Raw genomic sequence first — 24,542 nt, 5'->3', positions numbered from 1 at the left:
TTTTGGGGATGAATCATTGGAAAAGCTGCTTCTGGAAGGAAATGTAATGAGTGATGTGAACAAGGTATCAGTAGAAGTCAGAAATGATGTAAATGAGCAGGAGAGGTGAACCATGAGAATGTGAAAACAGGAATATAAGTTGGACAGCAAAACATGGTAGACCATCAGGTTGACATACTGTAAGGAGAGTGGATTCTGAAAGCAATAATGAATGCATGTATTTGGGATGGTCAGCACAGGAATGGGATGGCCTGGAATACATGGGGAATAGTTGAATCTGGAGAGATATATAGGCAAAGGGGTAATGGTGAGAAGAAAGAAGCAAGTGAGAAGTCACATATGAAGGGAAGCATGGACACGACCAAGAAATGAATTGTATGCTTATCTGCAAATGCCAGGAGTATCAGAAATAATGGAGGGGGGAAGGAATGAAAAAATTCAATTAATTGAGTATATTCGTCCACAACTAGTTGGAATAAATGAAATGTAGTTTGATGAGGAGGGAAATGGAATGATATGATGTTTTTGGTAAGGACAGGAAGGGATTGGAGGGGAGGATGCCATTGATGATAGTGGAAGAATGGGCCACGTGAGGTTGAGATCCAATAGGAAAACAGAGGTAATGGTTTTGAAATGGTATGGTACATACATACATACATCTTCAAGGCCCACTCTTCCTAATTGGGTTGTGGGGGCAACAGCTGCAAGAGGAACTTCCAATGGTCATGATCCTCTGCCACCAAGCTCAGGTGTTCTAGTGGGATTCCCAAATGTGTCCACCCAAGGTTTTGGATATAATCTATGCATCGAGTCCTTGGCCATCCACGTGGCCTCCCACCCTCTGGCTTGGCAAAGAGGGCCTGCTGAGGGAGCCTCTCTTTTGGCATTCTGACCAGGTGCCTGTACCAACATAACTGTGATCTCTCAACACGGAGAAGCAGCGGTTGAGTATTGAGGGTTCCCCGAATTGCAGAGCTTCTGACTCTGTCGACTTTTGTCAGCCCCACAACCCCTTGAAGAAACCTCATTTCAGTTGCCTGGATTTGTGTCCGCATTCTTTCGGTCATTATCCAACTCTCATGACCATAGGTGAGAATGGGGACATAGACTGTATTGAAGACAGTCAGCTTTGCCTTCTGGCTTAACTCCTGCTTCAATACTACCGAACGGCCAAGCTCCCACAATATTGAGCTTGCTAAGCCAATTCGGGTATCTAGCTCTGCGTCCCATTTTCCATCATTCGTGAATATGGACCCAAGGTATTTAAACTTCTCCACCTGCCTCACTGGGACTCCACTTACATTTAGACTGCACTGGGATGGTTGTCTTGAGACCACAAATGTTTCAGTTTTGGCCACACTGATCTTCATTCCGGCATCTGCACAAACAGCTACAAACCTATCCAGGGTCCGCTGGAGGTCATCTGTGGAAGAGCTAAGCAGAACTAGGTCATCTGCAAAAAGCAGACGTCCAATGCTACATCTTCCAATTCTGACACACTCACTGCCTCGGCTGTGCCTATCAATCCAGTCCATAAATATTATGAAAAGGAGGGGGTGACAGAACACACCCTTGGTGGAGGCCAACAGAGACTGTGAAAGGTTCAGATTTTGTGCTGTTTACTCTGACACAAAACTCTGGGCATTTATACAGGGACTTGATGGCAGCTAATAGTTGACCATCCACTCCATACGCCTATACTACTTGTGAAAGCTTATCCTGAGGAACCCGGTCATATGCCTTCTCCAAGTCCACAAAACATGTAGACATTCTTGGCATATTCCCAAGATTTCTCAAAGACTTGCCTTAAAGTGAAAATTTGGTCAGTTGTGCTTCTACCAGGACAAAAGCCACATTGTTCTTCCTGGAACTTTGACTCAACTATGCTCCTGCACCGTCTTTCCAAGCACTTAGCATACACTTTCCCAGGCAGGCTGAGCAGAGAGATGCCACGATAGTTACTGCAATCCTTCTGGTCTCCCTTCTTAAAGACTGGTATTATTATGCCTGTCTGCCATTGCTTTGGTGCTCGCCCAGATATCCAAGCAGCCTGACACACTCGAGTCAGCCAGAGAACACCATCTCGATTTAAGGCTTTTAGCATTTCGGGCCGAATTTCATCATCGCCAGCAGCCTTGCCCAATTTTAGCGATTTTATTGCTAAATGGACCTCTTCTGCTGTGAGACTAGTCATTGCCCCGATCTGCACCTCTTGGATGTCCACAACTGCTGGGCCACCCGGGTTAAGAAGGCTCTCAAAGTATTCCCTCCATCTGTGGAGGATATCCTTCTCAGTTGTTAAAAGTGCACCATCAGAGGCCTTAATTGCCCTTGCTGTGCATGATTTCCTCCCTTGAAGGCAGTGGATGGTCTGCCAGAATACTTTGTTTGCATTTGCATTGGATGAGTCTAATATTTCTCCAAAGGATTCCCAAGCCTTCTGCTTTGCTTGGGAATCCAGCATACCGCAAATGCATCTCAGGTGACCTGACTCTAAGCCATGTTAGGTAGGACTCCTTTTTTGCCCGGACAGTTTTTCGGACTTCTTGGTTCCACCAAGGTGTCCTTTTCTCACTGCCCATTGCCACGCCGAGCCGCTTTCTGCCACACCATGAGAGTGCAGAGGCAGTGACAGCTGTTCTGAACAGCTTCCACTCCTCCGCAACATCTGCAGTATGCTTGGGAATCTCTTTGAACCTGGAGGAAATGTCATCTGCAAAATTCTTCCTCACAGCCTCATTTTCCAATGTCTCCCATTTCACGCAGTATAGCTGCTTAGGCCTACCAGCGTTGATGGTAGCATCTGGTTTCTGAAGCCGTAGAGTGCACACAACAAGGTGGCAGTCAGTTGACAGTTCTGCCCCTCTTCTCACACGAACGTCCAACACTGAGGAAAATAGGTCTGCTGAGACTATAAAGAAGTCAATCAGAGACTTTTGTTCTAGTGTATCCCTGTACCAGGTATACTTATGGACTTCTTGGTGCTGGAAGAAGGTATTCATTATGGACAAGCTGTTAGTACAGCAGAAGTCCAATAATCTCAACCCATTTGCATTAAGGTCAGGGGTACCGTTCCTCCCAACCACACCCCCCCTCCATGTCTGGTCATCTGTTCCAACATGTGTATTGAAGTCACCCATTAGCAGGACTGATTCCATGTCTGCCACCCTGTCAAAAGCAGCATCCACTTCCTCTAGGAAGGCAGAGTATTCTGACTCCAGATTAGGTGCATAGGCTTGCACCACAGCCAAATCATGGTTTTTCATCTGAAGCCTTAACACACATACCTGTCCCCCCCAATGGGATCCACTCAGCAACACAGTCTGACAGCTGGGGACCTGTGAGTATCCCACACCCGCCTGAGCAGACATTGTCGGGCTCACGCCAGAGTAGTAGAGCTTCCACCCCTTATCAAAGTCAACAGTTCCAGAACCTCTCCTCTTGGTTGAAGAAAGCCCGACTAAGTCTAGCTGGTAGCACTTGGCTTCCTCAACCGGTTCCAACTCCTTCCCTGTCAGAGAGAAGATGTTCCAGTTGCCTAAAGCCATAGTCTGGTGCCGTTGTCGTTGCCATTTCCATCCTTTTGCAGAACCATTTCTTTGCGCTATGGTGTGTTGAGGTGGAAATTGATAAAATGAGATATTTAGTTCAGTGTTGCTACATATCATAGAATGTGGAGGGTGAAGACAGAGAAATGCATAGGCAACTTAACTTAGTGAAGGATAAACATTATGGGTGATTTTAATTATGGCAATATTGATTGAAATGAAGAGATAGCATCAGAAAATAAAGACAGTGAATTTCTTGAGCTCTTAAAGGGCAACAATCTTAGACAATATGTAATGGAAGGCACACAAGTGTTGAGAGTCTTATATCTGGTTATATCAGACCTTGACTTGCAGAAATAAAGAGGTTATGATTCCATTGTGTAATACCTTGATCAGGCCTCATATGGATTATTAGGCACAGATTAGGTCACTTAGTGAACATGGTGATAAAGATATAAAAAATTTCTTCCACATTAATCTAGTAACTATCCTGGACCAACTTATATGTCTCAATCATATCCCTCTCCTATTCACAAGGAAGAACTTTTTCATAGAATGGGAGAGGGTATGAGCAAAGGAGTGAGGAGAAAGTTCTATGATGGAGAGTGATTGGTAAGTGGAATGCATTGCTTGAGTGTGTTGTGAATGCAGATTCACTGAATCAGGTTAAAGTAGAGTTGAATGCGCTTTATGTGTAATAGTGTGTATGTTCTTCAATGCGTCCCTGGTCAGATGTTAATAATAATGTAATGGCAACGAATAATATCTGTTGGCTATAAATAATACATTTTTAAGAAACTTTTTTAATTAATGGTTACTCTTGATAATATTTCTGTCTTGAACCTGGTAGCTGCAGAAAGGAAAAAATAAATTTCAAAGAGCTGTTAATAACATCAGTTTGTTTTGTTTTTAAATAAAAATACAAAGAATTCAACTAACCCTAGCAATCTGAGCACACCAATTAAGTAGTGGCTTGGATCCAATCTTGTCTTTATTATTTCTAACATAATCTAACAAACAACCTAGTGGCATCAGTTGGGTAACCAGCATTAACTGTGAAGCCATGCAGACTGCTAATAGTTTCAACAAGTTTGGGTGATCTACACTAGCCATAATATAAGCTTCCTGCAAATAAAAAGATATAAAAATATTCACACATTATAAATTTTAAATGCTTAAAAAAATCTTCTACAAAACATCCAGATATTAGATATTGAATCAGTTACTGACATGATATCAAGTGAGTCAATGACAAATTTGATTAAGATGAACAATAGACTAGTTGTGAGCTAGCCTATCATCATATGATAGTAAATGTGAACAGTTTATAGTATCATGTCAATTACTATGCTCCTTTCAAGCACTATTAAAAAGAACAGTATTAAATTAAATGCTGCCTAATTAATTAACTAGTTTCATATGAAGTCAACCTTTTTTTTTAAAAAAATCTAAAAGTTTAAAATCTGATATAAAACATTTCAACGTTTCTAACTAAAACCTTAAAAAACAAATTTTTCACTGAAAAAAAAATTCTTCTGAAGTATTCTGATATTATCTAAAGTTGTTTAATACTTTTAAATTAAAGATGCCAAGAAATTATATTCTTGGTTTAATCCTTTATCCAAGTGTAAGCAAACAAAATTTGTGCATGAAGTAACTTCATGACTGGGCAACTCATGTATAGAGGCTAATGACTTCACATCTCTTGCCTTAGTATCCTAAGATGAGACCTAAATAAAGGTCGAAACAGGTCTGGGTAGTAATTCTTCCCACAATGCATAGCATTATACATGCCCATAAGGATATGTGCTTTGCATTATGGGACACTAAGGCAAGTGATGTGAAGTCATTAGCCTCTATACATGAGTTTCCCAATTGTGAAGTTACTTCATGTGCAAAGTTTGTTTGCTTACACTTGGATAAAGGATTAAACCAAGAATATAATTTCTTGGCATCTTTAATTTATAGTATAACCAAGTGGAAAAACTTTCAACGTTTAATACTTTTGTCACTAGTGTACTTAAACAAAATAAACCTGTTGTGGTGTGTGGGGGAGGGGGACATATCTAGCCTTTTTTAGGTTTTTGACTGACCTAAAATGAGATTTTGGTCCTATGACAAAAAAAATACATTTCTTGAAAGCTAACATTTATGCTTACCTCCAAGCAATCTTTGTTGGTACTAGGACATGTTCCCTCTCTCAAAACTTTAATAGCTACAGGAATTTTCACATTATCACCTTCAGGAACCCAGACACCCTATATTCAAATTTTTAAAAAAAATTCTATTACAAAATTATAATATGTAAGATTTTTTATCATGGCTGACACCCAAATTCCATACAGTGATAAAAGATATCTCTAATAAATAAATTTCAAAACTCATTTCAAGATTTGATATTAAAACTATTAACAGTTTAATCTCTACAAGAATTATAAAGTTTAAGTTTGTCATCCTGTTTAACATAAAAAATTTATAAATCAAGTGGATATTAAATCCATCATTATTTCAAAGCTGAATACAGAAACTATAACTTCTTAACACACTTAAACAACCAACATCCCAGAATCCAGTTCACCTTGGAAAAAGAAGAAAACAACAGTTTCCTTTTCCTAAACACTCTAATCATCACCAGCCTGATGGATCCTTGGTTTTCTCTGTTTACAGAAAACCCACCCATTCACCAGCAATCTCACCCCCCCTACAACAATACGCAGTTATAAAAACACTATATAACAGGGCAAAATTAATCTGTTCAGATGACAGTGCTCTAACCACTGAACTAAACCACATGCTTAACACTTTCTTAGCCAATGGCTACAACCCCCAAAAAATATTAAAACCAGTTAACCACAACCCCCCCTTCATAACAAAGATTATACTAAATCCATCACCATTCCCTATATCCGGGGCACCTCTGAAAAGTTATCCAAAATCTTAAAAAAATATGACCTGACTTCCTGTTACAAACCATATAAAAAATTAGCATCCCTTATCCGCTCCACCAAAGACCAACCACCTCCCCTAGACCTACACCTACCTGGGGTATACCAGGGCCCTTGCAGCTGTAAACTATCCTGCTTTGGCCAAACAGGCAGGACAGCAAATGTCAGGATTTCAGAACACAAAGACTACGTCCGGTTTCATCAGTACAGCCACTCTAGTCTAGCAGACCATGCTCTGGATACCCGCCACAGAATACGTTGGAAGAAAGCCACATTAATACACCACAGCAAATTTAAATATGAAAGACTGTTCATGGAATAAGCCTCAGCTCTAAAAAAACTTTCCAAACCTCAACAAATTTGGGTGCATGAGACTGCCCCAAATTTGGGACGCCTGCATCATGAGAACTTCAGCCCAACAGCCAAGACAACCCAATATAGCCCTCTAGGGGGAAACCTTTAGGACTCTAAGAACAACATTAGTTTTCTCTCTTCTGCCTCATTTGCTTTTTGTAGTGCCTGCATACACATGCCATAGTTATGTTCCCATGAAGATGGCAATGTGACATTGCCAAAATATAGGAAGTATTCATTAAAGTTTCTTTTAATAATATTCCAGTATATGTTGTAAATTCCTTAAATAATTTACTAGTCATTTTATAGTTTCTGTATTCAGCTTTGAAATAATGCTGGATTTAATATCCACTTGATTTATATAATTTTGCATTGCCAAAATGAAGCCTTTTAGCTCTTTATTTTAATAAATAAAAAATTTATCCTATCGAACAAATCCAGTCAGCAAGCAACATCATATGATGTTGCTTGCTGACTGGATTTTCATTTTTTTTCTTATCTGAAAAAAGTTATCCAAGTGGTTAGTTAAGGATATCCAGGACTATGGACCACAAAGCCTGCAATTTCCTTGAGGACAAGGAAATTGCAGCCTGTGTGGTCATTTTAATAGCTTTTAGAATTGTAACATTTGTAAATTCACAAAATGCTGAAAATAATTCTAAAGAATAAAGCAAATCAGTAAACGAATAAGCAAGACATAAATTAAAAATTAAAAGTAAAGTAGACTGTTTGTTAGCAGTATAATAGAAGAAATATTTTGTGCTACATAAAATTGCATATATTAAAAAAATATGCAATTTTATGTAGCATAAAATATCAACATCAGTAATGTATCATTTAGAAATTTATGCATAATGCAAAATTTTCTAAATGACAAATTGCTGATGTGCACATTTGATAATAATCCCAATGACCTCCATTGATGAGGCTTTTTACTTCATGGAAGTCTGCTATTAAAATTTCAATATCTTCACTAGTTAGAGGAAATATCAAATAGCCTTGCAGGTGACAGATAACTTTCATGGCCTTGCAAAACACTACCCTGTTTAGTTAGAGGCATGAAGTACATATTGCCACATTTTATCTCCAGAGTAGGTCTCCATTTTCTGCCCTCTCTTCATTCATGCAGTATTGGTGATGGCAGTGATTAATTAATATAGGAACCAGCTGCCTCCATCTGAGGATACAGCAAGTGGTTCTGCAGACCAGTCAGCCACCAAGTCAAGTCATACACAAAACCAAAGTGTCATGATGAGAAGTAGCATTGTATTTGAACTGTGTTAAGAAAAGTATTTTTCCCTTAATTATATCATGTAAATTTGTATAATGTATGATAGGGATTTTGTGTGATAGTCAGACTGAATATAATTGTACTGTGGAATTGTATTCTAAAAGCTTTTGTTTTGATTAACATGAAAGTGTAGTGCTAGTTAACGTTACAAAAATGGCGAGTGGCAACAAAGAAGTATATCCCAGCAGTGCAGAAGGTCTCAGTTTGGAGATCGAGTTTTTCCTTAGACTTTTTGAAGTGGATAACATGCAACAATTGTTTTATGTATGTGTCCAAAAATGTTAAAGATTTATGGAATGTTAGACCTAACAATAAAAAGGAACATATTATAGTATGTGAGAAGTGCAATGAAAGACTAGGACGTTCCAAAAATGAGAACTGTGTTACCAGGAATAATCAGAAAATGGACGGAAGTGTTTGCAACGGTAATAATAGAAGTGACATGGAAGAGCTTGGGCAAGAGTTAATGAAAATGAGGAGTCAGGTTATGTGTATGGAGGAGGAAATTGAACTTTTAAAGAAAAGCAAAACCAATGTAAGTGGCAAGGAAGTTAATAAGAAGAAGCAGGTATCTAAGGATGATAGGGTTGCTTTATATGGTGACTCATTCAAGGTGTGATAAAAAAATAAAGTAAACAAGACATATTTTACAGGTGGTACAATAAAATGAATATCAGATGCTTTGTATAGAAGGAAAGAATGGGCATCAGAATTAGTGATAGTGTTGGGCACAAACGACTTGAATAGAGTGGTCTCACTGGGGAAGTGATTAGTTTATTGCCCAGATATGACAGTAGTGAACTGAGAAGGAGAGCATGGATACCAAGTGACAAGATGGCTGAATTGTGTCAGGCAGTGTGTTCAATTTCTGAATGTATGGAATGAATTCGCAGGGAAGTTAGAATGGTTCAAAAGCTGATGGAATGCATTTGAATGGGTTATTGTGTTGGTCATTTGGAGTGACTATTGTTTACTAAGAGTACACAGGATTCATGCAAAATTTGCACCATTAAGATCAGAGAGAGAGGTTGAGAAGCAGGTTGTGGAAGATGGGAAGAGGATGAATACAAATATGAGGAAGTGATTATAGCAGAAAAAACCATGGGGATGATAAGAATATAAATAAAAATCAGAGTCAGGATCAGGGAAATGGATGGTCAAAACAAAGACAGAAGTACACCATAGCAGAGAAAGTTAAGAGTAATTGAGTTGATGGGATGGCCTCAGAAAGTGGAGAATTGTTATGCTTGTATGCTAATATACAGAGTATCAGAAACAAAGAGGCTGAGTTTGTAGCAGTGATTGAATCAGTATGCCCAAAGATAACTGGCATAAGTGAAACTTAGTTGACTGAGGATGATATTCTGTCAGGATTTGAAATGGCAGATATAGAATTTTCTGAAAGGATAGGAAAATGAAGAAGGGGGGGGGGGGGTATTGTTAATGATAGCAGAGGAATTGTGTCTTTAAGGTATATCCACTCTCCAGCCAAAAGGCTGCGGGTTTGAATCCCGCTATGGGCATGGATGTTTGTGATTGTCTGTGATATACTAGGGGTGATGGTGGATGGTAGATGGTGTTAGTTTAGTTGCGGTTTGTTATAGTTGGTGGATTGAGTGATGGTGGAGACAGAGAGTTGTAGAGTAGGTGTCCTCCCTCGATGAGTCTTTGGACTCCCTGGAGGTGTCACGTAATAATAATAATAGGATGCTGTTATAGGCCAGGGAATGTGGAGAGTATTGATTGTGAAATGTTTAGACAAATTAGTTAGACAAGTAAAAGGAAGATGATCTATTGGGAGATTTTAATTATAAGAATGTGGATTGGAAAGAAGAGATAATATATAGTAAGAAGAAGAGTGAATTTGACATATGGGAGATCTAACTAAATGAGTATGTCTTTAGTGTATTTCATATAAGGTAAGGGTTAAAAGTAGTGTTGAATAGCAACAGGAGGGAGAACAAAAGATTGACAGTTCAAGAATCAGAAGTGTTTAGAATAATGATGTTAATAGGGCTATGGAACTAGATGGGATTTCACCACATATATTACATAAATGTGAAAAAGAGCTTGCAGTGCCCTTGACTTGGTTATTCAACATAAGTCTGGGCAACAGGAACAATCCTGGAAGAGTAGAAAAAGAAGGAAAAATAGTGCCACTGCATGAGGGAGAATCCAAGTCAGTAGCATCAAACCATAGGCCATCGTGTATATTAAATGCAGTGATGAAGGTATTAGAGAGGCTGGTTAGAGACAGAATACAAACCTGGACTGATGAGAATGGAAATCTTTCAAGAGAGCAACATGAGTTTGTTAAGGGGGAGGTCACTAGTAACTTGCTTACATTTCATAACAGGATGACTGATGTATTGGATAAGGAGATGCTTATACCATGATTTATCTGGATTTTGCTAAAGCATTTCATTGAGTAATTCATAATAAACTACTGTTGAAATTGAGAATGGTGGATAGTCATTTGGTTGCTTGGTTACAGGGATAGATGACTGATAGCAACCAACAAGTTGTGTATGGAGGTGCAGTGTTAAAAAAAAAAGGAAGGGAATGAGTGGGGTACCACAGGATTCTTTTCTAGGTCCACTGTTGTTTAACTTATATATCGATGATATAATTTATAGTATGAAAATAGCTATTCAATTGTTTGCTGATGATGCTAAATTAGGAAGAGCAAATGTCAGGAAGTTCTGATGTGTTGTTGTTACAAGAGGATTTGAATAGATTTGTGCTCTGGGCAGAAGAATGGGGATGTCATTTCAATATTACTAAGTGTCAAGTTATGCACTTTAGCCAGAGAAGAAGGAATGAGGTTTACCATATTGCAGGAACTTTGCTTGAGGAGGTGGAGGCAAGGTATCTGGGGATCCAGGTGAATAGGGAACTGAAGTTCAGGGAACATATCATGAGAGCTGTAAAAGTTACCCAGAAAATTGCTGCTCTGATGCAAATAATGATAACATCTATTGTGTGCTGAAAAGTTGTGATTACCATGAAGGAATTGAGGAAGAACCATGTAATGTACACATTATTCTACATATTCCCAGCGCCGTCGCAAGATTAGATGGTTCCCTGAGGCAAACAATTAAATATCGTCCCTGATGGATCATAAGACAAAAATATAAGAAAATCTCCAATTGCTATTTTGTTTTTATTACAAGAGAAACATTGCAAAACTATTATATAATAAAATTAATTAAACGTTGGCTTAAATAAACATTTAATTAATTTTAACCTAATTAATTTTAATTCAGAACAGCTTAATTAAATAAAACTATAAGCTGTTCCAAATTTAAATTATAAGCTATGTCCACCTCTATCAATATAGTTGCTAGATCAACCAATCTTTCTTTGATCATTGCTGTTGGCAAATAATTTTTAACCAGTTTAAGCATGGAAAAACTTCTTTCCACACTTTCTACGTTAACAGGAATTGTTAGCGTAGTGATGGTGCTTATCGCAATATGGCTGAATGAGTGCCCTTATTAAACCGCGCTGTGAGGCAGGCTGTTTCTATCAATGGTACTGCATATTCCCCATGAAGTGTTATACACTTGTTACAATACTGCTGCATCATCCTCTGAGAAAAAAAGTCTCATCAATATTTTTGTTCTAGGTGTTTGTCAGAACTTCTCATCCCCCCCCCCCCTTACATAAGAAGGTGAAAGTTCCATTGTATACGGCACTAATTAGGCCTAATTTGAAATTCTGTGCCACAGATCTGGTCACCTGGCTATACTGGTGATAAGGAAACACTAGAGAGAGAGTGCAGAGGTAAATAACTAAGACTGTCTCAGGATCTTGGAATATTGAGTATGCGGACAAAGTGAGGGAATATGGTCTTCAGAGCTTGGCCAATAGGAAGAGGGAGGGTGATATGATTGAGACATGTAAGTTGTGAGAGGAACTTAACAAATAGATACAGAGGAATTATTGAATAAGATAATGGGTGATGCAAAAATGAGAGGTCATCCCTGGAAATTACACAAATGTCATGTGAATAAGTTAGTGAAAAGGAGATTTTTTGCTTGGTTGGTGGTGAATGAATGGAATGCATTACCAGAGTGAGTGCTCCAATTGAATGTATTCGAGGCAAAGTATCGTCATAGTTATTGCGGTCTGTGTTCAACCTCCTGCAATAAGTCTTCAGACTCAATGGAGGCTTGGAAGTAATACTAAGAAATACTTGGAAATGTTTCAAAGTAATTATCAGACATATCTAGAATATCTCTGAAGATCAGAGATATTCTTGATCTCTGAAGATTAGAGATTTTCATACTACCTTTATTGTCTTCGATTCCTTTTACAATACTCTTTTCTTCATTTCTAAGCTTTTTCAATAGCTGTGAGAACATTGGCTTTCTTACATTTTTCTGTATTTCTTCAGAGCATATGCTGATTTACTTGCTAGGAACTTTCAATATGCTTTCTACTTTTCAATGGCTGCTTCTAACTTCTTGAATTCACCAAAGAGTTCTGATTTTTCCTTTCAGATAAATTCACCAAATGCCTCCCTAGCAAAATCAATTAATCTTGTTTTCAAACTCTTTCATTTTTTTTTGTATAATACTTCCGTCTTAGTTGAACTAATTCACCAACCAAATCTCAACAAAAATTATGACTTAAAAGTCCCAAGGATTTGGATGGCTCACCAACAACTTTTTCTGGATGCATAGTATCCAGAGAAAGAACTCCAACAATTTTTCAAGCAGGAATAACCCAAATATTGGATACCAGGAATATAATTTTAATTTGATAATGCTCCATTGGCACTCAGACAACTTGGACTTTTTCCTCTCCCCCAGTCAGAAGTCAAGCTATGGTTAATGGTTGGCCAGTGCAGTTATACTTAACCCACTGTAGTGTGTACTGATAAAGCTTGTGATCCAATGTACATATATGTATTCCTGAGGATGACCCTGATACAAAGGTCAAAACACTGAATTTTATTTTAATGTAATTAAAGTAGGGTCTCTAACATGGAAGCGTGTCTCCATAATTATTCATAATGAATGTGGGACCTTATTTAATCAGACAATGTTCCAGCTGGCATGATTTTATCTTGTTGTACCATCATTATCTTTTGGTTTAAGCCAATGCAGAATATAATTTGGTCAGCTATAATGCGAATTGCCAGCCCATCCTTATTTATTTAGTATCCAGTTATATACCTACTAATGGAGTGCACCACAAGAAGAACTGGACTTAAAACCATGTGGAATCTTCTCCCATTTATCCAGCTATGATCCTTGAAAAATCTCTTTTAAGTAACTTGATTTTCTAAACATGTCTCCATTTCATTGAGAATTCAATCCAGTTTTAAACTTGGGCCTTCCATACCAAGATCACATGATTTTAGAAGAACTTCACAAGAAAGTTTCTAGAGCATTTGAAGATATAAAATTAAAGAATTACAAAATTTAAAGCATAACCATTCAATATAAAAATTATGATGCCATAAGGTACACATAACAAAAAAAATATATATCTTACTTTATAAACAGTTCCAAAGGCACCATATCCCAAAATACCCCCTTTACGTAATTCAGCTTCTTTGACAATGCGGAGTTTAGCTAAATTTGGTTTTATATTTGTCGGCTTAAATGGTTCATCTTCAAATCCACTCATTCGCTAAAGATGGTATTGAAAAAAAATGTTCAACATTAGTCAAAAATTATATTAAAAAAACTATGTTATATGAAATATTATTCTAAGAAGCATATCTTAGATTTGTATGCTAACACAAGTTTTAAACTTCACTATTGCTTAAATAGAAAAGATATCCAAAGTCAATCCAAAGAATCCATGAACTAATCTTCTAACTCTGCATGAATATCATGAGACCTGATGTTTTCTCAAAGCCATATTAAATAAATATTGAATCTTGCCTTGGAGGTGTGAAAAGAATAAATGGAAATACATCATATAGACAACCTAATTTTAGAATGAATTTTTATTAGTATTAGCATTAACTAAAAGGGCCAGTGATTATGGAAAGCTCAGGCTTGGAGCTGTAGTAGGGAATGAAGTTGAATGGTAAAAGAGATTAACTGAATGAGATAAATTAGGTATAAAATAGAGGAATTGAAAATTTTAAGCACACAACCTAAGAGAAGAAAGCATGAGGATTGGCAAAAGAGCAGGCAAGTGATCAGTTGGTAAAGCAAGCAAAAGTGCAGTATAAGCAGAAATTGATCTATCAGACAATACAAATCCTAGAATTCTTTTGGTATGTGGCAAGAAGAAGAAAAAAATAATTATGAAAGGATGATATTGGTAGTGGAGATAGCAGAATGGTATAATTCATGAAAGTATTTTATCTCCATAATTCTAACATGATGCAGAGTGAGAATTTAAAAGGGGAGAGATGATTGTATGAGTAGAAGATATGTGAGAAATTAAGTAAACTTGATGTCAATAATAAGGTAAGACTTCATGATACATCAGCACATGTTTTGAGAAAACGTGGCAGTAAGAATGGCATTATTGACATAATTATCTAACAAGATTTGTAATGGGGACAAATCATAAAGTAGTTGGGGTGGGGGGGGGGTGTTCCACATCACAAAGAAAGTGCTAAGCTGAGGCTTAGAATTATGTATGTGGAGTTATAGTTAAGGTGTTAGAAAGGTTAGTGAGGGCAAGGAGCCAGAACTTTTGATAACAGTAGCAATTTCTATGGGGTCAGCATGGATTTATTAAAAGGAAATTGTTTTAGTAATCCATTTACATATTACAACAAAGTGATAAATGCATTGGACAACAGATTTTGCAAAGGCCTCTGACATGACTGTACTGTGATACAAAAATTGTTTGTAATTAAACTGGAATGGATGGAGTTAGATAATAAATTAGCATACTGAATAAGAGATTAGCTATCAGAGATATCAGCATTATCTCAAAAGAGATAATGAACAGAATCCCCAAGGATTCTGTTTTGGAACCACTGCTGTTTAAACTTTTATGTTAATGTTACTACTGAAAGAAGGTTTAAATGGGAATATACAATAAGTTATAGATTATGCAAAGTAGGAGAAAATTATGAGGGGTAGAACAGAGTAAATGTTGTGGCTTTATAGTGGATTTGAATAGACTGTGAGTGGAGCAATAGCATTTCACACTAAACATAAAGATGAATTTCTTGATTGGTAAGGAGTTTCAATGTGGACAAATTTCAAAACTGAAAATTGAACAATGAAGCTTATTTTTGCTGATGATGCCAGAAGGTTTTTAGGCAAAGTTTTTAGGCAGTCGAAATAAAAAAAATAGAAGAGCTGGTCCTTGTTGGAGATCTAAACAGCAGAGTAGGAAATGAATAATAGGCATATAGAAATGTTTGGGGTTAATTTGAAGAAAAGGGCAGAGCTACTAATAATGATAGATGCCTGCTAGAATTCTGTTCAATACATAGAAACTAGTCATCACTAATACATGTTTCAACATAAAGCTATACACAAATTCTATACTAGAATTATACTAGAGCAATTTGGCAGCCATGCTAAGGCATGCAGTCAAACAATACTGATTTTTCTAATTTTATTGATGATGCTGACAAAAAACTGGGATTTAGCCTTAAGATGTGTCAACTGAATATCGAGGGAATTAACAGAGCAAAATGTCACTATCTCTGCAAAATAATACAAAATATTATTACTACAAGAAAATAACATTGATGTTGTGCTTCTTCAAGAAACACATGCTGAAAACGAAGACGACCTTAATAGAAGAGTAAAAATAACTGGTTACACTCTGATTGGTGCTACATACCACCGGAATTATGACATTGCAACATATAGCAAGGATGATATAGAAAATGCTTCTGTCCTGACGATACTCATCTTGTGAGTGTGAAAATTCACAACATAACAATAGTCAATGTCTATAAACCTCGTTTAACATCATGGTCTATAGATGTGATACCTACTTTTCAACATCCAACAGTATGGATTGGTGATTTTAATAGCCATCATGAAGAATGGAAGTACCGTGATAACAACGACTGCGGGACTACCCTCGTTCAATTGGCAGAAATAAATAATATACACCTTGTATTTGATGCCAAAGATAGAAACACCTTTAGATCATCAGCATGGCAAACAGAGTCTAATCTGGACTTATGTTTTGTTTCAATAAACACAGAAGGGCAACCATTACCAGCAAGACAATATGTACTCTCTAACTTCCCACACAGTCAACATCGACCGGTGTTACTGGAAATTGGTATGACACTACCTATGGCAAGATCCTTTCCACGACTGCGTTGGAATTTTAAAAAAGCAAATTGGAGAAATTTTGCAAATGAATTGGATAAATGTGTTCGTTGGATACATGCTAGAGTTGCAGAGTACAAGAGATTTGTAGGAGCAATCATATCAACTGCGAAAAAATATATCCCTAGAGGTTACAGAAAAGATTATGTCCCTGAATGGAATGAAGAGCGTGAACATCTCTACAGAGAGATGTGAAGATCCTGAAATAGCAGATGAATTACTACATAGCCTGAACTCATCTCGAAAAACAAAATGGATTGATACAGTTGAAAACTTTGATTTCAAACGATCAAGTAGAAAAGCTTGGAATCTTTTCCAACAACTATCCACAACTAATCTACCTAAAAGAAAAAACACAATTATCTCCCCTGAGAAAATAGCTAATCAAATCGTTAATATGTCAAGGGCACCTAGGGACCGTGAACATACCAAGAAAGTTAAGAAAGAACTTAGAGTTTTAAAAATAAATGCCCCTGCTTTCTCACAATATGCCTCAATCTTCACTATAGATGAAGTAAAAGCCATCATAAAAGATATCAAAACAGGCAAGGCCCCAGACTTCAACGGTGTCCATCCTGAATTTCTGATTAATAGCAGGCCAAATACTATAAAATGGCTCTGTGAATTCTTTTCTGATATATTACTGACTGGCCGACTACCTAGCCAGTTTAAGAAATCAAAAATAGTTGCTATTCTTAAACCTGGAAAACCACCCCAGGAGGAAAAAAGTTACAGACCTATTGCTTTATTGAGTTGCACCTATAAAATGTTAGAACGCCTTCTGTACAACAGCTTGTCCATACCAATTATGCAGCATGTCCCAATTGAACAAGCTGGTTTTAGAGAAAAACGTGGTTGCTGTGATCAAGTGCTCACTTTAACATCATACATAGAAGCTGGATTTCAGAAGCAAGAAAAACATCAGCTGTCTTCTTGGACCTAACAGCAGCCTATGATACAGTATGGTATGAAGGTCTTATATACAAATTTCTTAGCATTGTCCCATGTAAATGGACTGCACACTTAATTTCCTCCATGCTCACTGAACGTTTCTTTCAAGTTATATTAGGAAGTAAAATGTCCCGACAACAAAAACTTAATAATGGTCTTCCACAAGGGTCAGTATTAGCACCTTTACTTTATAACCTATACACATATGACTTGCCTGCTACCATCTCATGCAAGTTCTGTTATGCTGATGACACTGTAATTGCCATTCGACACAAAAACATGAGTCAGGCTGAAGACAAAAGATCTGAAAACAATAGGTGAATATTACAAAAAATGGAGGCTCCAGCTCAATCCAAACAAAACAGAAGTATCGAGCTTTCACCTTAATAATCATATGGTCACTTTACATATCATCTTTGAAGGATGTTTACTATGACACAATAAGTTTCCAAAGTACTTGGGTGTAACCTTGGACCACACGCTCTCTTACAAGCAACACCTAACAAACGTTTCTGCTAATAATACAAAAACTAATAGGCACGACATGGGGAGCAACAGCTGATAATCTGTGGATTACAGCTCTTGGTCTAGTTTTCTCTGTTGCCGAATATTGCTCACCAGTGTGGCTAAATAGCACACATGTTAAACTTGTTGATAGCCAACTAAATAATACAATGAGACTGATTTCTGGCACAATTAAATCAATGCCCACACACTGCTTCCAGCTCTTAGTAAGATTGTTCCTCCAAATCAGCGCAGGACTAAGACTCTCTTACAGGAGTATAAGAAAATCTTGGAGAACACAGCCCTACCAATACATTTAGATCTCCCAGACTTTAGTGTATGACGATTGAGATCAAGACATCCACCACTACAATTAGCCCAACTACTACTACAATCTAACTTTGACCTAAAGCAAAAGTGGCAAGAACAGTGGGAGAGCCAGACAGATAACATCACAAAATTTTCTCTCAATGAATCACAAGAAAGTTTTGATGCTTGCTCACACCTCCCACGAAAATCCTGGACTTAGCTTAATAGAATATGAACTGGTCATGGTGTATGTACGGACATGCTTTTTAAATAGGGTAAATGACCATCCCTGCATTGTGATTGTGGGGCTCAGAGACAAACTGTGGACCATATTGTGACTCAGTGTTATCTCAGAGCATATTCAGGAGACAAATGGGACTTTTTAATTAAGTGCTACACCTGAGCTATGAACTATCTGACCAATATGGATGTAACCTTTTAATTTTATTGGTTTTTTAAAATGACTTTTGACTTTTAATTTTATATGTTTTTAAAGTGACAGTGTATTGTACTGCATGTTTTGATATTCATGCCATACGAATAAATAAATAAATAAATCACTAATACATGTTTCAACATAAAGCTATACACAAATTCACATAGAAGATACAAGAAAAAAGTAAAGTATCATTGACAGTATTATCATTGATAGTGGTATCTTCATACAGGTTCAACATATTTGGGTTGGCAAATAACTTCGTTCAGTTTTTCAGAGTGGAATGAAACACATTTTATTTAATATATATAATACATACTAGTCAGTTATATATTGACCCTCTTTATCAATGACCTCTTGCCATCTGTCCACTTACTTCATTATGCCGCATTCATAAAACTCCTACGAAAAACTGATCCAGGTGTCTTTTGACAGCTTCCTCATTAGCGAAGGTTTTCCCGTTCAGAGAATTCTGCAACAATCAGAATAACTGGTAATCAGAAGGCGCCAGGTCTGGTGAATGTGGAGGATGCGGAAAAACATCCCAGCCAAGACGTAACAATTTACTCGAGGTTGTTAATGATGTGTGGAGTCTCGCGTTGTCATGGTGAAAGACAACTCCTTTCCAATTTGCCAATTCAGGACATTTTGTGCTAACTGCACAGGCCAGTCACATTAACTGTGAGCAATAGACAGTTGAATCAATCGTTCTGCCTGACGGTAACACCTCGTAGTGGACAACACCTTCATAATCCCACCACAGAGAGAGCATGATCTTCTTTGGGTGCAATCCTGCTTTCGAGGTTGTTTGCAGTGGTTTGCTCTTGTGTCCCATGACATAACACGGTATCTTTTACATACCATGTTATCGTACATGACCCATTTCTCATCTCCCGTAATCATCCGCTTCAAAAATGGGTCATTTTCTTGGTGACATCGCAGCGAATCACTGATGGATATGTGATCAGTCATATTGGCCTCAGTCAATTCATGCAGTACCCAAATATGTTTCAAAACTCAAACATTGAGTTTTGAAACAGATTCCAGCTTGTGCAAATAGTTTTTGATGCTTGTATGGGATATGTTCAGTACTGTAGCAATCTCCTGCACTGTTTGTGATGGATTTTTGTAGACAATATCCTTCACAACACTCGAATCAACCTCGGTCAGGCGACTGGCACGAGGCGCATCACTGGGATCAAAATCTCCAGAACAGAATTTGGCAAACCACTTTTGGCATACGCGTTCTGTTAAGGCACTATCCTCTTATACGCTGCATTTTTTTAATGGGCCTCCACAGCTTGTTTGCTTTTTTTGAAATAAAAAAAGCAAAGTATATTATTTCCTCCCATTTCTAAAAATATGTTACACACATGCAACTGAAGTAGGCCGAACGAAAATTCACTGAAAGGTTATGTGAAATGTCGCCTTTCAACTGCACAATAGCGCAGTAGCGTTGCACGGTAGTGCAACAATCGGCGTAAACTTGTACTAATGCATAAACCGAATGAACTTATTTGCCAACCCATACAGGTTCAATATACAAGAGTATGACTAAACATACATGCGTAACCACAGTAATAAGATTTTTTAATAAGTATCATAGGACATCGTCAGTACAGTTGATTTAAACAATACTAGGAATCACATACAGTTATGGTGCATGCTTACAATGGAATCCCTCTATGCCTGCAGTAGCGTGTTATAGAATTAAATTAAAATATATCTGGAGAGAGAGAGAAAAAAAAAAGATTACATTAAAATGAGATAACATATATAAATTATTTTACACAATTTACAATGACAATTTTCCAGACTTTAGGGATAGTAAGAAAGTCATTGTGGTTCAAATTGGGTCTGTGACATAGCGCTTCGGCACTTTCTTTATATAAACGTTCATGTTTATATAAAGATCTATGTAGAAGTTTGGTCTTTTTCCAATGGATCCTATGGTTTGGGTTCTCAATTCCATGTTGTGCGAGGCCAGATTTCTGCAGTTTCATAAGACAGATATGGTCTTGATGTTCCGAAATGCATATGCTAATGGATCTACCTGTCTATCCAAGTAGGACAATTTACAGGAACATGGGCCCTCGTGCATGCCAGGTAGCATCAGAGGTGAGAATTTGTCTTTAGTAGAAGGTAACCAATTGTAGGTCTGGTTGATTGGTTTGTAGGTAGCAGCTAATTTATATTTCTTCATAATTTTTGAAAGATGTTCGGAGATGCCTTTCAGAAGGCACAGCAGATTTATTTAAGAGGATGATAAGTCAGAAAAAGACAGAGAATCATGGAACAAATTTGTTTCTAATTTAGAACCTGATTTATATAAAATAAGACCCAATGTAGTAAAATTAAACACAAAATTGAAATTAGAAGAATTTCTAAATTTCTATACAGAATTGTGGACAGAAAAATATTTTAAAAAAGATAACTCACAAACATTTAATGAAAATGAAAAGAAAATAACTAAAGAAGAATTAGAAATCAGCTTGAAAGAAACAAGAAATGGAAAATCACCTGGAGAAGATAAGTTAAATTCAGAATTATATAAATATGCAAGAATAAAATTCAAAGAAAGACTACTATTATTTTTAAATAAAATTATTCAACAAGTAACCCAGCAATGGAATAGAAAAAAGCAACTGCGATCCTTATCTTTAAAAAAGGTAATAAAGATGACCCTAAAAATTATAGAGGTATAAGTATTCTAAATTCTGCTATATATTGTTACAAAATATATAGCAGAATTTTAAATAACAAATTAATACAATATTCTGAAAACTTTATTTTGGAAGTACAGATTGGATTTAGAAAGTGCTTGGGAGAAGGAAGAATACATCAGGTAATGCTGAGTCCAGTGGAGTCAGGAGGGGATAATGATAGATATAGAAACAGTGACATTTTTATGCTTTATACTAATGCCAGGAGTATCCAGAATAAAGGAGATGAATTGGTGCTGCTGATAGCATCAGCCAGTCAGATTATTGGGGTCTCTGAGATGTGGTTGAAGGAAGATGATATAATAACAGGATTTTATTTATATATATATTTTTTTACTATTTTCAAAGTAAAAAAATTTACTTTTTTTACTTTGAAAAGAAAAAAAAAATCCATTTTTTTGTTCTCTTCCTCCACAAACACTTCTACAGGTTGCAACAACTGATTTTGTCCAAATTTGTGATATACTGTAGTTGTTTCTTACATTAATGAAGGCCTTAAGAAATTCACCTAATCAGATTAAAATGAAGAAAGAGAGGTTGTATCCATACACACCTCTGTAGGTCCCATTATTATTATTATTATTCAGGCCTCCACGGAGTCAAAAGCCTCATCATTGGAGGTCCTTTCTAAGAAACACAAGTCTATCAAGATTCATCAAGGGAGGTCCCTCCTAGGAAACACAAAGTCTATCATATCACTCCTTAAACGCATTGACCGTTCTTGTTCTCACCACTTTATCAGACAATGCATTCCATGGTTCAACCTTCCTCCATGGAAAGAAACCACTTCTCACCCTCTTTCTCACAGTTTCCTTTCGTAACTTCCAGGGATGGCCCCCTTGTCATGACTCCTTCCTGCCAACCAAGCAAAAGAACTCCCCAGTAACCACCTGTAACCACCCTGTAACCCTGTAACCACCTCTCAACAGTTTAAAAGTCTCAATCATATCACCTCTCCTTCTTCTATCTACCAAACTCTGCAGTCCACACTCCCTCAGCCGATCCTCATAACTAACATTGTACATGTTGTAATAGATTTAACGGTATTGATATGAACACAGATGGATAAGAAACTAACTATTTATTAACTTAAAAGCTAATATTTCGGTGGTATTATATCCAGCATCTTCAGAGCACACAACACAAAGTTTGTTAAAAATGCAATACAACCACAATTCAGTGTAACAGTGGGGCTAGTATAAGTAATTGCAGCGTGCAACACAAGACTAAAGTCCTAATAAGGTGCCATCTAGGTTAAAAAAAATAAAATAAAATAAAATAGTTCAAAGTTTTGAAATAGTAGTCCAAATAATAGTCTTAGAAAGTTTGAAAAAAATAAAATAAAATAAAAGTATTATTATTGTTATTGTCCCGGGCAACTCCAAGGAGTCGACAGACTCATCGCCGGAGGCCCTAACATCATGTCAAGAACAACTATTCGACATTGACACAGTATCTATCATACCCTGCCTTGAACTCATTCACGGTCATAGCACCCACAACAGACTCTGGAAGCTTATTCCATTCACTCACCACTCTCCAAGTAAAAAACCTAGCTCTAACACCCTTGTCAACCACGCTCTTGCCCAGCTTCCATGCATGGCCCCTAGTCCTCCCACCACCAGTCATATTTTCAAAAATATCTTCTGGATCAATCTTGTAGAAACCCTTCAGTAATTTGAATGTCTCAATCATATCATCCTTCCTTTGCCTATCGTCCAATCTCTGCAATTCACAAATCTTCAAACTATTCTCATAAGGTTCATTCCACAGACCTTCTATCATCTTGGTCACTCGTCTCTGGATCCTCTCCACTTCCTCCCCATCACGAAGAAACCCTGGTGCCCATAACTGGGCACAGTAGTCCAGATGGGGTCTTATCAAGGGTAGATACAGAGGAACAACAACTTGTTTGTCTCTGCATGTTAAAGTATTTTTCAGAAGCCAAGTGATTTGATGAGTTGATTTAGTCACTTTTGCAATGTGCCCCCTAAACTTCAATTCCCTATCCACCAACACTCCCAAATCCCTGGCCTCGTCAATCTCCTGGAGTACGGTTCCACCAATGCGATATACTGCTGCTATTCTTTTCACCCCAAAGTGCATAACCTTACACTTTGCCACATTAAATTGACATCCATTTTTCTTAGCCCAGTCCTCCAAACTATCCAAATCGTCCTGTAACATTTTGACATCCTGTGCACTCACAATTGCTCTACCCAACTTTGCATTATCAGCAAACAAGTGAACACTTCCTCTCAAATCCTTTCCTATATCATTGATGAACAAATTGAAAAGCAGTGGTCCAAGAACAGAGCCCTGCGACACACCACTAGTCACAAGCCATCTTTTAGACTCCACTCCTGCATAAACCACTCTCTGGTATCTTTCCTTCAACCACCCTCCTATCCATCTCACTAACCCTATATCTATCCCCATCTGCTCCAGTTTACTGATTAGGGTTCCATGTGGTATCCTGTCAAAGGCTTTGGCAAGGTCCAGTAGTATCACTGTAAACCCATTACCCCTATCCAGTTCAGCTGTCACTGTGTTATAGAATGTGAGCAAGTTACTGAGGCATAATCTACCCTTCACAAAACCATGTTGTCCCCCATTGTCCCCGAATTGAAAATATCCCATTTTCATCTATCCAATCCTGTATTCTTTTCTTGACTAATTTCTCTAAGACCTTGACAATGATTCCTGATATGCTAATCGGTCGGTAATTTACAACAGCAGCCTTGGAACCACCTTTATGCAGTAGAACTATTTTCCCCTTTTTCCACCCCCTCGGGTCTAACGAAGACCCGAGACTCAAATTAAACAAAATGGTCAAGGGTACTGACAATTCTTTAGCTGCTTCTCATATGACACGAGCTGGTATACCATCCAATCCCACGGATGTATTGACATTGAGGTTATGCAATAGACTACTCACCTCCACTTCATTCACCACAATTCCCGTATAATCTACTGGTTTATTTGTTTCTGCAATGTCATCACCTGGATGATATATACTTGCAAAGTGCTCGCTCAGTAATTCCACTATCTCAACTGATTCAGTTACCTCCCTACCATCAGCATTCTTTAAAATCATTCTGCCATGTACATTTTTCCCTTTACTTGCTACATATCTAAAAAACTGTTTAGGATTCTCTTTAGCCTGCATGGCCAATGTTCTTTCGTAATCCTTTTTTGC

The 24,542-nt window shown here is 37.4% G+C and overlaps 1 protein-coding gene across 3 annotated transcripts in view; it reads right to left on the bottom strand.

Annotated features, from left to right (window-relative positions):
- The window catches only part of LOC150108109 (epidermal growth factor receptor-like), a 495,579-nt gene that overhangs the window by 69,228 nt on the left and 401,809 nt on the right, over positions 1-24,542 (bottom strand). For all 3 annotated transcript variants that reach the window (XM_090415594.1, XM_090415593.1, XM_090415595.1), the window contains 3 exons: positions 13,644-13,781; positions 5,708-5,806; positions 4,488-4,673 (listed from right to left, as the gene is read on the bottom strand). In XM_090415594.1, coding sequence (XP_090271720.1) covers positions 4,488-4,673; positions 5,708-5,806; positions 13,644-13,781 — 423 coding nt within the window. The remainder of the gene's footprint in view (positions 1-4,487; positions 4,674-5,707; positions 5,807-13,643; positions 13,782-24,542) is intronic.

The sequence above is a fragment of the Typopeltis vanoorti genome, chromosome 3 (assembly GCF_054136105.1).
Source record: "Typopeltis vanoorti isolate ZY-2024b chromosome 3, IOZ_Tvanoo_1.0, whole genome shotgun sequence".
In the NCBI taxonomy this organism is placed as follows: Eukaryota; Metazoa; Arthropoda; class Arachnida; order Uropygi; family Thelyphonidae; genus Typopeltis; species Typopeltis vanoorti.
The sequence above is the reverse complement of the archived record's forward strand: the minus strand, read 5'-3'. Positions and strand labels throughout refer to the sequence as shown.